Source organism: Gossypium hirsutum, chromosome D06 (assembly GCF_007990345.1).
Source record: "Gossypium hirsutum isolate 1008001.06 chromosome D06, Gossypium_hirsutum_v2.1, whole genome shotgun sequence".
Lineage (NCBI taxonomy): Eukaryota > Viridiplantae > Streptophyta > Magnoliopsida > Malvales > Malvaceae > Gossypium > Gossypium hirsutum.
Window position 1 is genome coordinate 50,670,576 of NC_053442.1, and position 14,975 is coordinate 50,685,550.

At 33.0% G+C, this 14,975-nt stretch overlaps 1 protein-coding gene and 1 long non-coding RNA gene across 3 annotated transcripts; both read left to right on the forward strand.

The window, feature by feature from the left end:
* The first annotated feature begins 3,616 nt into the window (after positions 1-3,616).
* On the forward strand, positions 3,617-6,013 carry LOC107944601 (uncharacterized). The gene is made up of 3 exons (XR_005914911.1): positions 3,617-3,685; positions 3,754-3,855; positions 5,446-6,013. It is a non-coding gene; the product is annotated as an uncharacterized lncRNA (long non-coding RNA).
* A 2,525-nt stretch (positions 6,014-8,538) lies between these two features.
* Positions 8,539-14,544, forward strand: LOC107901713 (probable LRR receptor-like serine/threonine-protein kinase RFK1). Of its 2 annotated transcripts, XM_016827810.2 has the most exons (23): positions 8,540-8,866; positions 8,931-9,093; positions 9,173-9,244; positions 9,341-9,409; positions 9,484-9,555; positions 9,643-9,714; positions 9,826-9,897; positions 9,997-10,068; positions 10,156-10,227; positions 10,315-10,386; positions 10,489-10,560; positions 10,650-10,718; positions 10,812-10,877; positions 10,963-11,022; positions 11,124-11,165; positions 11,442-11,485; positions 11,681-12,063; positions 12,166-12,493; positions 12,574-12,692; positions 12,773-12,983; positions 13,076-13,313; positions 13,399-13,549; positions 13,661-14,544. In XM_016827810.2, the coding sequence occupies exons 1-23, from the start codon at positions 8,770-8,772 to the stop codon at positions 14,072-14,074; spliced, it is 3,030 nt and encodes a 1,009-aa protein (XP_016683299.2). In that variant the 5' UTR covers positions 8,540-8,769; the 3' UTR covers positions 14,075-14,544. The 2 variants fall into 2 exon arrangements, with proteins under 2 accessions (XP_016683300.2, XP_016683299.2); XM_016827811.2 differs by lacking the exon at positions 11,124-11,165 and having other exon boundaries at positions 8,539-8,866.
* Positions 14,545-14,975: the final 431 nt, after the last annotated feature.

Genomic DNA, 14,975 nt, shown 5'->3' on the forward strand with positions numbered 1-14,975 from the left:
GCTATTTGAGCATGTTATATACATAAAGGATGTGGGATGGAGAGGAGGAGGAGGAGGACAATAAAATGTATGAATGAATTGTGTATAAAAGGTCATATGCCCGATTATAATCGGTAAATGTTAAATTGAATGGTAAATACATATTGGTACTGAAGGAGCTATTGCGGTATTGAAAAACAATTGATCAAATGTTTAAGAAATTTAGTCATGATATATATATGTGATAATAATGATATATGGATGATTATATCATTGAGTTGCATTAATTCTGTTTATGTGAATGAAAATGTCAAGAACATTTGTCTTTGATATGTGATGATCATGTAATGCCATGAAAATTTATTTATTTGTGTGGTTTAAAATATATACATAATTTTTTTATATAGCTTATTTTGTAATCTATTTGACAAATGATAAAAATTAATTTAGTTACTATGTGAGGTGAATTATGATTTGTGAAGCATATCTATATTCGGCAATAATGGATAAAATATATTTATGTCATGGGTGAATGGTTAAACACTTGAGTCAGTAAAAAATGTATATGTTCTGGTAATACCTCGTACTCTATTCCGGCATCGAATACGGGTAAAGAGGTGTTACATGCATTGCTCAGTGCTTAGTGGACTATTCTCGTTAGTGCAAAATGCAAATAGTCATTGGCTTCATTGTATCATCAAGGTTAATTTGCTTGAAACTCTTTTGCAGACCAAATATAGGTGGGGGCGAATATAACCTTAAAGATAGTGGCTTGATACACGCCTTGGAGCCTTGTCCTATTTCTTCATCTTCTATTCAAGTTCCATTTGTGTATTTGAGATTTTCCTCACCGGAGATTTGTACTAACAGATAGTTGAATTTTATTTGGTGAATGGATGATGATTACTTGCATTGTATATTCTCTCCTTATTCATTGGCTTGCTTTTGTTATAATTGTAGTTGGTTGATTATTGATGAAAATTTCAAACTTGGCATTAAGTGTAACATCCCAAAAGCCCCTTTAAGTCGAGAATAATGCTAATACGAGACCATACATGTTAGAATTTTTGAAATAAATAAAATAGGAATTATCAATGTTAAATAAGAAGGTAGTTGGATACAGAAAGGAATTAAAAAGACTCGTGTATTGAAATAAATAAATTTGAGGTATTGACTAAATTGTAAAAAAGTGAAAAGTGTTGGGGCAAAAGTGAGAAAATTAAAAGTATAAAGGATTAAATTTGTAATGACCCAAAATTTAGTGATGTGGAAAATGTGGTTTTGAAACTCCATTTTTATAAACCGAGCCCATAAATATAAAATAAAAATATTTATGGAGTTATTGTGAAAATATATTGAAGTTCGGTTAAATAATTTAACAAAAAATATGGTTAATTAAGGCTTAAGGATTAAATTGTAAAGGTCCAATCGCTATTGAATTTTAATCAACAAAATGCTTGAAGACCTATATAGCAATTACCCAAGGACCAAAATGATTATTTAACCATTTTATATCATGAGTGAGTGGATGATGATGTAAAATGGTAATATAAAAAGCAAGTTCTTAAGGTTTTAAAGCCATAAGGCAACATCAGAAACAGATGCATACCCAGAGTCGCTAAGATTTCCTCCCACTAATTGTGATGATCCGACCCGTCGAGCAATATACAGAAATCAAAATTAGGTGTGAATAGATAAAATTGAAAATGACGATGAGATTGACAGCGTGTTTGGTTTGCCGTATTACCCAATCTATTACGCCCCGATTACGCGCGTATTACATTACGCCCCTAATCCGGCGTTTGGTTCGCTGTATTAGCCATTACACGCGTATTACATTACGCCCCTAATCCCCAAATTCCCGTGTTTTACAATCCGTTCCCAAATCGTTGTATTAGCCATTACGCCCGGCCTCCCTCGCCATCTCTCTGTTTTACCCTCCCTCCCTACCCGACCCTCTCCTCTTCCGTCCTAATCATTTTCTCCTCCCATTTCCCACTGATTCCGTTGATTAATCTGTCGTCATCGTTTCTTCTCGTCTCGGCATCAAATTTCCCTTCCCCATTTCCTCCCAACACTATCTGCTCCGCACACCAAAACCCTCTCTTTTTCTCTTCAATATATTCACAAAATTGGAAATTCTAGCAGCAGCCAAAACAGTAACCAGCAGTAGCCCCTCTTTCTTCTCTTTCTTTCGATTTCACACTTCTCATAAATGGAACATTTCAATCAGAAAATGGAAAAGAGAAATCAGTTGCATGAGAAGGAAAATTACTAAGGTTGTTGGTTTGCATATTTAACTGGGTTAATCTTAGAAATCTTGAGGGAGAAAACTTGTGACATAATGCAGACTATTAGTTAGAACAGGAACTATGTTTGGTGATACCCTCTGAGAGTAGTAATTTTTGGTAATAGAGAGGATGGTTAAGCAGTACAACTTTCGATTATGACTGCAGGAGGGTCTGACTAGGACATTCATTAAACATTGGCTTAGGACTAATAACTATTTGTGTGCAAGAAGGTAGAAATATTTGTTAGTAAGACTTCTTAAAAATTGGATGTAGGGTTAATAGTATTAAGAAAACTGTATTAGTTGTATGTTTGGTGCCGCCCTGGTCTGTGAATGGTGATTTGCTCTTTAGGTGGGGATTTTGATGATTACCTGATTTTGTTTTATGCCTGTTTTTGCAAGCAGCATTTTGGCATCTATGTTGAAGCTAGTAGCCAAAAGAATGGAGGCTTTATGCTTGGTAGCAGTTTTGAGTAGTATTGAAAATTTTAGAAGGGGACAAAGATAAACACATACACACACATCGTGTAGGTGCAAACCTAAGAAGAAGAATGAAGTTCCTCTAGCAAGTATCTTAGCCAAATAAGTCCACAGAAGAATGAGCCATAGCTGTGTAGCCTTATTTGGTACTTGGTCTTGCAACAAGGGCCTTCTTCTTAATCTTCCATGATAAAGATAGTTGTAGAGATATCTATCAATATCTTGAGGGTGGCAGTGAGTGTTATACAATTGATGACTATTTAGGTTGATCTGATGTATTTGAGAAGTATGTCGTAAATAAAAGTAATATGCTATGTTTACAACTGATGGGAAATTTTGAAGTTCAGTGATGTAATGAGGTCGGAAATTTCCATGTCAAGATAACCATGTAGCATTTCCAACTTTTTCTATAACGTATCAGCAACTAGGGCTGTTATTCTTTTATTTTAGTCATAACCTTGGTGTTTGTTATGGTCATTGTAATGTCATTGCAAAGGCCGATGCATAATTTGGCTCCTTTTAGAGTTTCTGATTGTACCGGATGCACATCTGCCTTTGAAACCTCGAGTCAAAATGAAATGTTATGATCTTTTCTTGCCCTAGATTATTGAAACCTGTCTGGATAACATGATTAACACCTACTTTTTAGATGCTTTAAGCTTGAACATGCTTTATTGTTCTTTCATAAAACAGCAAATTTGTTGCTCATGTCTCAGCAATAGATATGAAAAATTTGGGACTTGTTTATGTGTAATTTCTTTTTCCTTTGAAAACTGTAAGTATAACTCTTAAAATTGCTTCTATACCTCTATGTTTGAATCATTGAAATTGCATTTGCTAATTTTTGAACTCATTGATATTCTCTTCAGTGGCTATCTAAAAACATTGGTAAGAAGGTGGATAAGTCAGCTCTCTCTAATGGATCTGCAATGACAGGTACACCGTTTCTTGTTCCAGGTTACTATTAATACTCATTGGGCTAATTTTTGTTTTCATTTGTGCAGATAAGAGTACATCAGCACCATCAGGTGTTCCGACTGCTTCTCTTAAAGTCCTTCGTCCAGATACATCTCAGATGGTGATTTATGATCCAAGGCAGCATCATGGTACAAGCTTTTGCTTGAGTAAAAATATATGCCTGTGATTTTTTCAATGGTATTCTATTTTTTTTAGCAACTTCATTGGGCCACGAATGGATGGAGTATCTCATTTTGTCATCTTGTTTAATTATGGTGTTGACTTGTTCATATACATTGGTCATTAGCAGTATTGAACTTGAAACTAAAGATATCCTTTGCGTAGACTTATGCAGTCATTTATGCATGAAATAGGCATATGATTCTGTAGAAAAATTAGACCTCATTGCCTCAATAATCGTGTGGTTGTTTCCAATAGTTTTTTAGTTTCCTTTGCTACTTTAGGTTGTTGTCTTTGTTTTAATTAAAGTCTTATCTATTTGCTTTGGTCATTAGCGAGATTGCAATAGAAGCTTTCAAGAAGTCCTTTTTAGAGAATTATGTGGTCATCTGTGTATGAATATTCAAGCACTGCTTTGATGTGATTAACAAATTTACTCTTCTGATTCTTTCTAGTGAACATCTGATGTAATTTGACTTGGAAATGAAATTAACCAAAACTATTGTTATTCATGTAAGTGATACGGGAAATGAGAGCAATTAAAATGCTCCGTAGGTTTTGTTTGTCTGATCGAGCTCTTCATTCTTAGGTGAGGTCATATGGCTGATTCTGGGATTTATCTTATTAGATGGTCTTTGATGCACACTGGTGAATACGAAGGATTATGAGATGTGCATGCGCCCGAGTAATTTATAAATCAAGCCTAAATCATTGATCTATAAATAGCAAAGCAGTTTTACTTAAAACTGTCATATATGTCCAGGAATATGCCTATTCATCTTTGTATAACTACCGTCGTGAATCTTGGAAATGGCAAACCAAATATGAGTATTAAGAGAAAAGAAATATAAAATGTATTAGAATGGTAAACGATAAAGAGAAAAGCTCAAGTTAGCCAAAGGGCCAGGCATTGAAAAGGAAAAGGAACCATAGAGATTCTCCAATTTTCAAAGTCAAGGGTGTTGGCTTAGAACGGGTCAAACATAAACATGTATCTCCTATGCTACTATTATGCGTTTAGAAGTGGTGACCCCTAACTAGCTTATAACTTTGTTGAAAACAGTATTGTATTAACTTCAAGAGAAATGATGCTGGGTGATCGTGTGGTGCAGTGTAGTTATATTTCCGTTTTCAATATATTAACTTCAATAGAAACGGTGCTGGTTGATCATGTGATGCGGTGCAGTTATACTCCTTGGTGTAACTTTTAAGGAATTATAGCTGTTAGGATTTTACGTTGTTTCTTTTTTCCATTCCCTTTTTTGTGTAATTTCCTCATCGAGATAGAAGAGGGAAGGTTTTGAGAGAGGCTGGGGTCGGATGTTTAAAATCTATATCTGATATGTACAACGAATTATTTTATTTTGCTGTTCTTTTGGGCTTGATAATGGCTTTAAAGGTCACCAGCTTTTAGCAGTTCTGCTCATTTACCTTCCGGCAATTGACATGACTTAGAGTGGCAAATGTTATGCTTTTACCTCTTATAACATTGAATTGTATGCTTGTTGAATCATATTGAAATGCTAGATACTTAACTGACTAAACTTGTTTGAATGTAGGAACTACAGTTCCATCAAACACCACTACTGCAATTCTTGCTGCTCCCAATTTGTCGAATCCCATGGCTACAGTTGTTGGTGCTGCTTCAAACCCATTAACCTATAATTTGTAGTTGAATTTGAATTATGATCCAAAATGCAACATATCAATGATGAAATACGGCGATGCATCTGCTTGAATTTCTCTGTCTAGTTGGCCTTTTAAGTCCCTTCTGATTTGGTATCCTTGGAAAATTATTTGTTTTGCACTCTTGGCATTTTAATATCATATTAGAATAACTAGTTTATAACTTTGGAGTAATGATTCATTGTAATTTTACCCATTTTTATATATTTCTTTAATTTTTTAATTCATCACAAGGTTCATGCCATAGGGGCAAAGCTAAAATCAAAAAATAAAAAAGAACCTCATTGAGGAAGAAAATTCAGAGAATAAGGTAAGAAAACCAAAAAATATAGCAACTGAGAGAATATACAGAGCTATGTTTCTCCGACTCTTCATTTTGCTTGAAGTATCCCTTTTTTATACCCCTGTCAGAGTATTCATTTTTCTTAAAGTATTTGGTTTCAACACCCATGCCCGACGATGAAAGAACCTCTTTGAGAAAGTTATACAATAGATTTATTATATAAATTATTTTAAATTATATAAATTCATATAAGAAAATTTATTATCAATAATTTTATGAAATTATATCTTATTAAATTATATGTAATAATAATTATTTTAAATTATACAAATTCATATAAGATAATTTATTAGTTATAATTATTTTAAATTTTATTAAATCATATATTTTAATTAAAATATATTTAATATTAATCATTTCAAATTATCTTTTATAGTATCATATGTTATGATTTGAGTAAATTCATATAAGAATATTAATTATTAAGAATTTTATTAAATTATATATTTTAATTATAATATATTTAATATATTTAATAATAATTATGTTTAAATATGATTAAATTATTTATTTTTGATAATAAATAATCTTATTAAAATTTAAATAACAATAACAATAATCATTTACTAAAACAAATTTATGCTAAGGGTATTCTGGTCATTTTAGTTTTCTCCATTATGCTATTACACCTCTATTACATTCAACCAAACACAGTTTTACTATTACGCCTCTATTCCATTACATTCAACCAAACAGTTGATTTGCTATTACACCTCTATTCCATTACACCTCGAATCCAATACACCTCTAATCCAATACAGCGAACCAAACGTGCCCTGAATCTTAAAAGAAACATAAAGACTTTAATTTCAGAGTGATGTAAGAAAAAGTAAACAACGTAACGTAATCTTGTGGTGTATTAAAAATGGTTGAAAATTATTAGCGTTTAAAACACCACAGTTCAATGTCGTCAGCTTCCAATATGATCATTGGTCAATCTTCCTCTGAACATGATCAGTATGAAACTAACATAGAGTCAATTTTAAAGGCTAATGACAGTACCTCTTTCTGTTCGCCGGACAAAAATGATCCCTGTACGAACAAACATATTTTCCTGACCGTACGTGTTGCTTTCAAGATGGACTTTTGGCCTTTTTTTTAATAAAATTAACCTAAAAAATTAATTAATTATATAAATGACTTTTTTTATTAAACAAATAAATGACCTAAAATTTACGATAAAAGTTGATGGAGCTATAAAAAAATTAAATTTTTGGCGGAGCCATGTAGAATGGGTCACCTTTATAAATATCAGAAAAATATTATAATTTCTAAAAAAATGGAGGGACTTTAAAATTTTTTTCCATTTCCTGGTAGAGCCAAATAAATTGGCCCCCCAATTTCCAATGTGATTTTTTAAAGTTTTCTAAAATTTTAAATATATTAAAAAATGTTAAGTATAATTAATTTTAAAATTTTAAATATACTTAATATATATTTTAATAGGTAAAGACAAAAAAGATTTTTTTAATATATTTAAAATTTTAAAAAATTTAAAAAATTTAAATATATTAAAAAAGGTTAAGTATAACCAATTTTAAAATTTTAAAATATTTAATATATTTTAAAAAATTAAATATATTAAAAAAATGTTAAGTATAATTAATTTTAAAATTTTAATATATTCAATATAGTTTTTTAAAATATATTTTAAAATTTTAATATATTTAATATATTTTTAATAGGTAAAGAGAAAAAATATTTTTTAATATATTTAAAATTTTAAAAAATTAAAAAAATTTTAAATTTTAAATATGTTAAAGAAAATGTTGAGTATAACCAATTTTAAAATTTTAATATACTTAATATATTTAGATATATTAAAATATATTAACATTTTGAACCTATTAAAAAAATTTTAAGTATTAACCAATTTTAAAATTTTAATATATTTTTTAATAGGTAAAGAAAAAAAAAAGGTTTTCTTAATATATTTAAAATTAAAAAAAAGGGAGTTGGGCAACTTTGGAAGTTGAGTCACGCAAATTTATATATATTTAAAATTTTAAAAGGAAAAAGGGATGGCAACTTTAGAAACTGGGAGCGTCAATTTATTTGTCTCCATAAAAAAAAGAAATTTTTTAAAGGCCCTCCATTTGTTTAGAAATCATAGTATTTATCTAATATTTATACAGGTGGCGTCATTCTACACGGTTCCACCAAAAAATTAATTTTTTATCTTGGTTGGTGACGCCAAACTCTTTGGTTCCACCAACTTTCACTGTAAATTTTAGGTCATTTACGTGTTTAATTAAAAAATGAGTCATTTATATAATTAATTAAAATTTTTGGGTTAGTTTTGTAAAAAATCCTGGACTTTTTGATGGGTCCGCTTCCAAGTTAAAAAGGTAGCAGTTAAACCATTCACATTTCTTGCTTTGTTTAAATTAGCCAATCAATGAGTTTTGAGTGTCAAAAACTGAAAATTGACTACAAATATAATATATTTATACAGGAAGGGAACAACGTACTGATCTTTGTCTTGCATGCGGTTTGAAAATATTAAGTAACCTACCGTGTCAAAACAGCACACGTCCATGAATTCCCATGAAAAATCACTAGAAAAATGCAAAGTTTAAGTTAGAATCAGACAAGGTATTTCAAGACCGTGGTTAATTAGGTCAGGCTACGCGATAAGTCTGTGATGAAAGGTCAATAATAATATTAATGGTGGCTACTTTCCTTGCAAGCAGTTTAACCGTTGACTAGTATAACCATCTGCAATTTAGTCGCAAGTTTACCCCGATCCATTACATAAAGTCAAACCAAAGGACTAGTTGTTTAAGAAAAAGGATCTGTACATAATCCCAGAAAAGTTTTCTGTTTGTTTTGCAGGAAAGTTTAACAGGAAGAGATGTTGATCAAGACCCTGATTCTGCTATCATATTTACTAGCCTTGAGTTGGATTGGAACACATAAAGTTGAGGCTGCCACGCTGCCCGAAGATGAGGGTATGTTCTTCTTGTTGTTATGCTTTTTGGGATTTCTTTTTGATGGAGTTGTGTTATTATACAGTGACAGTGCTGAATCAAATAGCCAGAACAATGGGAGCTATAAACTGGAATTTTGATGGAAATGTTTGCCAAGAGAATGACACAGCCACTGTAGATATAGGGTTTGTCCCTGAGAGAAATGTTACTTGCCACTGCGAGAATGATACCTGCCATGTCACACATTTGTAGGTTTTCCAAATTCTTTGGTTTTTAAAACGAGATCCGGACTCAAAGGTGAGTGTGTGTGTGTGTACATGATTTCAGGATATTTAAGCGTCAGAACCTTCCTGGTAAACTTCCATCAGAGCTAGTAAATCTTCCTAACCTCAAAGAGATGTAAGCAACACAAACTCTTTTTTAATCTCTGACATGGTGTCACCTGCATAGATATAAATTTAGGTTGTATTGCAACAATCTTAATATTGCCTGCAGTGATTTTGCTTATAACTACCTCAATGGTTCCATACCAACTGAATGGGGTTCAATGCAGTTGGAGAAAATGTGAGTTAAACTCAGTTGCCTTCTAATTCACCATAATTGGTTGTTATGGAGCTAACTATATAATCTTCATGCAGCTCTGTCTTCGGAAACCGATTATTCGGATCAATTCCAAGCTCTCTGGGGAACATTAGCACCCTTAAGTACTTGTAAGCTTTTAAGTCGTCTAATTTTGAAAATGGAATCCATTTAGAGCCAATTGAATGAAAATTAACCTTAGCTTATGAATCTTACAGGGACCTTGAAGTAAACAATTTTTCAGGACAAGTCCCACCGGAGCTCAGGCAGTTGGTGAACTTGGAAACTTTGTAAGACATTGAAGACTTTGTATTTGAACGATACAGCATTGCTTTTTTTTTCAGTCTTGAATATGTCTCTTAGTAGTCTTTGAACGATGTAATGCATTTGTGTTTTTTCAGAAGATTGTCATCTAACAGATTGAGTGGAAATTTGCCATCAGAACTTGCGGATCTGAGGAACTTGAGGGACTTGTAAGCTTTTTATTCTAAGTTGAATTGAAACACAACAAAACGAAATGGGAAGATGTTCTTTTAATCAACTTGTTAACATTAATTTTGTGAAATGCACAGTCGGATAAGTGACAACAACTTCAATGGCAGTATACCAGATTTCTTTCAGAACTGGAATAACCTTACAAGGCTGTAAGATATCCACAACTTTCAAGAGGTTTCTAAAGTGATTTCGAGTATCAAATTCTTATTTATTTTTCACTTGTTTGGGACAACCAGGGAAATTCAAGGTAGTGGACTTGAAGGACCTATTCCATCATCCATTTCTGCTTTGGAAAACTTGACAATTTTGTAAGTAAAAGATTCTCAATATTACATCAATTTACTAAACTTTGTTGGTGCTAAATGTTTTCTTCTCAATATTATACTTATTTACAGGATAATAAGTGATATAAATGGAGCAAACCAGCCATTTCCTGATGTGAGAAAGATGACACGCATCAAGCGAATGTAACGTTCAATGCTGATCTTCTAATAGGTTTTTTAAAAAAGGCATATGATTAAATAACTTCCAGATCATCATATTTGAAATGGCCAAAATCTTGGATGTAGAATTTTAAAGAAATGCAGCATTTCTGGGGAGATCCCTGAATATGTTTGGAAAATGACTGCACTGCGTGTTCTGTGAGTACTCTTAATGTAGTAAAAAGTTTTGGATTTTTACGAGTATTGGGGTAATATAATGATTTTTTTTCCCCTATGATTGTGGACAGGGATCTCAGTTTTAACAGTATAAATGGAGAACTTGAAGGTGTCATACCCCCTGGAGAATTAAAATTCCTGTAAGTTTCATTTACTTCCCAAGAACTCATCTAATATCTTGTCAAGTTTATGATTTCTAAAGCTTGAAATATTGACTTGACATGATGAATCAGCTTTCTAACCGGAAACAATCTCACTGGAAATATACCACAGTCAATCTTGAAGACAGGAACAACTGTGTATGCATCTATTTTCTACTGGAATATTTGTTGGTTACTTGAAACTGCACGAAGAAGATGATTCCAATTTCATATTTGCTGACAGGGATCTTTCTTACAATAGTTTCGCATGGCAAAGCCCTCAACAGCCTGCTTGTCAGCCACTGTTGGTTTTTTTCCTTTTAATTGCAGAGAAATGTTTACTTCCTATTTGCTTTTCTAATGCAGAATTACTGAATTTTACTGTGTTTTTTTGTTTTTAAATAGGAGTAATGTCAATCTGTTCCACAGTTCCTCATCAAGTAATCTGTAAGTTGCCTTTCTTACTGCATCAATGAACATGAACATGTTGAAATCAATATAACATGAATTATTATCATGTCAAAATTTATATCTATATATAACTCCTTAAGCATGAACACAACACGAATATATGGATAGCACAGTGTAGGCATAGTCCATCCTTAGTTCTTGATAAAATGGTTCAAAAGTTTAATCTAAGTTGCTCTTAACATTAAGTAATTTTCCCCGAACTCTAAACCCTTTTGGAGCTAATCCATCATCCACTTTATATCTTCATAACAGGGAAGAAGTTTTTCAATGCGAGAATGATTTCAAATGTGAGGAATGTAAGTACGCAGAAAATGTTTCTTTCAGTAATAATTTTATTCACTCATTTTCCACTAGCATCTTCAATTGCGATCAGGGATTACATCTAACAAGACAGCGAGATCAATTTAAATCCCTGTTTGTAACAGCATCTTTGGTAGCATCTGCCATGCTCCTCTCTGTGTAGTTTAGTGCTTAATTGTCTCCCATTTCAGATTCACACTCTTTGTACGTAAACTGTGGTGGCGATGATGTGTCAATAAATGGCAAAACTTATATAGGAGATAGAACGTTTGGATCTGGTGGTGCTGCAACATTATATCGGAATGGTGATAACTGGGGATTTAGTAACACCGGAGATTTTAGAGACGATGATGATGAAGCGAACTCACAATTACGCTTTACTAAAGCTGTCCAGTCAACAAACCTCTCTGAATTATACACTACAGCACGACTGTGTCCGTTATCGCTTACTTATTATCACTATTGTTTGGAGAATGGGAACTATAATGTGACACTACATTTTGCTGAGATTCAATTCTCAAACAATGAAACCTATGCAAGCCTAGGAAGGCGATTATTTGATATCTATATTCAGGTAAAATGATCAAAACTGAGATGCATACTTGTATTAATAGCTTTTCAACAATAATGTATGCCTGGATTGTTTTTAATGTGGCACTGGCACTGGCACTGGCAGGATGAGGTTAAAGAGCAAGATTTCGACATAGAAGCTGAATCTAAAGCAGCTCTTGTCCCATTTGCAAAATCATATAATGTTAGTGTAACAAATGGTAGACTAGAGATCCGTTTCTACTGGGCTGGCAAAGGAACTCAAGCAATCCCTGACAGAGGAACCCATGGCCCGCTCATTTCAGCAATCTCCTTGGAAAATCCAGCTTTCGATCAGTCGAAGAACAATGTTGTGCCAATCGTTGTCGGTATCGTAGGAGCTTTTCTCGTGGTCTTTGCATCGGGTATCCTTTTGTGGAGATACCATTTCAAAGCCAAGAACCAGCGAGAAAAAGGTTTGCATTGTTTCAGCTTTTGCCATTTTAAGACGAACAACTTATGTAGTTTGGTGCATAAGTCCTGTCTTCATTTACAGATCCTGAAGGACTAGATGTTCAAATCATTTCTTTCACTTTAAAGCAAATTAAGGTTGCCACCAATAACTTTGATTTTGCAAACAAGATTGGAGAAGGTGGATTTGGACCTGTTTACAAGGTATAGAAACCAGATATAACATTGTATTTCAGTTTTAGGGTTTAGGCTCAGAAGATCTGATTTTCATTGCTGGGTTGCAGGGTCAGCTTGCTGATGGAACAGTAATTGCAGTGAAACAGCTATCTTCAAAATCAACTCAGGGAAATCGCGAATTCATGAACGAGATCGGTATGGTATCGTGTTCACAACATCCGAATCTTGTCAAGCTTTATGGATGCTGCATTGAAGGGAATCAATTGTTGCTTGTATATGAGTACCTGGAAAATAATTGCCTTTCTCGGGCTTTGTTCGGTAAGTTCATCAATCATTTACCTGGATGGGAAAACAAAAACCTTAGCAAGTGGACAACTGTCTGTCTAATATGTTCTGGGATTTTTGTTTAGGCCCTGAAAATAGTAAAATCAACCTGGACTGGCCAACCAGGCACAAGATCTGTACTGGAATAGCTAAAGGTCTAGCATTTCTCCATGAAGAGTCTAGACTCAAAATTGTTCATAGAGACATCAAAGGCACCAATGTTCTTCTTGATAGAGACCTCAATCCTAAAATATCTGACTTCGGATTGGCGAAGCTTCACGAGGAAGAAAAAACCCACATCAGCACACGAGTTGCCGGAACAATGTAAGCCTTTTTGAAATCTTGGTTCTAGTTGACGAATCTGTTCTGAACATGGAGTTTATTAACATGTGATGTAATTTCAATGCAGAGGATATATTGCACCAGAGTATGCACTGTGGGGGTATTTGACATACAAGGCAGATGTTTACAGTTTCGGAATTCTTGCATTGGAAATTGCCAGTGGGAAGCACAATATGAGTTATGGACCAGAGAATAAATATACTTGCCTTCTTGATTGGGTAATCATTACTATATATATACACGCACACATAACATTGAGTGTTTTAGATTTATTTTTTTGGAAAGGCTCGGCAAACAACTTAGTTATTGTTTTGTAATGTATGTTATAGGCCAGTAATTTACAGCAAAAAGGGAAGCTATTAGAGTTGGTGGATGAAGAGCTGGGAGGTGAATATAACAAGGTAGAAGCAGAAGGGATGATTAAAATAGGACTTTTATGTACAAATGGATCGCCTTCGTTAAGACCAACTATGTCGGAAGTAGTAAGCATGCTAGAAGGAAGGAGTGGCATCCCGGAAATGGTCCCTGATCCTGGTAGTTACAATCAAGATTTGAGGTTTAAAGCCATCAGAGACCATCATAAGTCTATGAACAATAATAATAGTAAGTGGAGCAGCAGCTCAGCATCTGGTAATGAGATTGAGGAGTCCTACTTAAGGTTCAAAGCAATGGAAACCCAGACATCAATGTCAGCTGCATCGTGGACCGCCTCTTCCACAATGTCTGAATGGCAGCATTCATAGTTGGATTTATTAATCTTCTTGAATCTGTTTGAGTACAGCCTATACTTGTGACTCATGATTGTGAGGTTCCATTGAAACATGGTGTGAGGTAAGGTGGGATGTTTTATTTATTTATTTTGTACAAGTTGAAGAACCTCACAAGATGGTAGTTGATTAGGGTCATCAAACTCATATGTAATGTGCCTGAAATTGATGGTCTCTCACGGAAACCACTGGCCCACCATGGAACACAAACCAGAAGCGAAAGCAATTTGTTAATGAGAGAGGAGACTTTTATGAGATCAAATGATATCAGCTTAGTACATTTAGGATAAAATTTAGGTTAGGGTTTTATTATTTAGTGACTATTCTGTTTTCCTTTTACCTATGTTTGGGTAAAAAATTATTGAAGTAAGAAAAAACATGATGTAACAATATTTTGTCTGAATATTAATGATTTTATGTAAAAAGTTAATGAGATAAAATTGTAATTTCGTATCTTAAAAAAATATTACTTTCTGTTCTCTAGCATTAAGGCAAATAAAAGAAATTAGGTAATTAAAGGAAAAGGAAAAGAAATTCAGCCCTTTTTTTCCCTTTATTTAAATAAAACAAACTAATCAAATAAGGGAAAATTTTCCAAATGAGGGAAAGAGTGTTACTTTATTTTACTTTTCATACCTTTCTCTTATTTTGGTGTAATCCAAGCATAGGGTTAATTCATTTTTCGAATTTAATCCATTTAAATGATGACCTTCAACATTAATTTAATCATATGATTACCTTAAATCAATTGAATGTGAATTGATTAGCCAACTCTTTTATATATTTAAAATATTATATATTTTCATAAATATATTTAAAATAAATAAAAATAATATATATTAAGTTTATAATTGATTCCCGCTCATCCTTAAAAAAA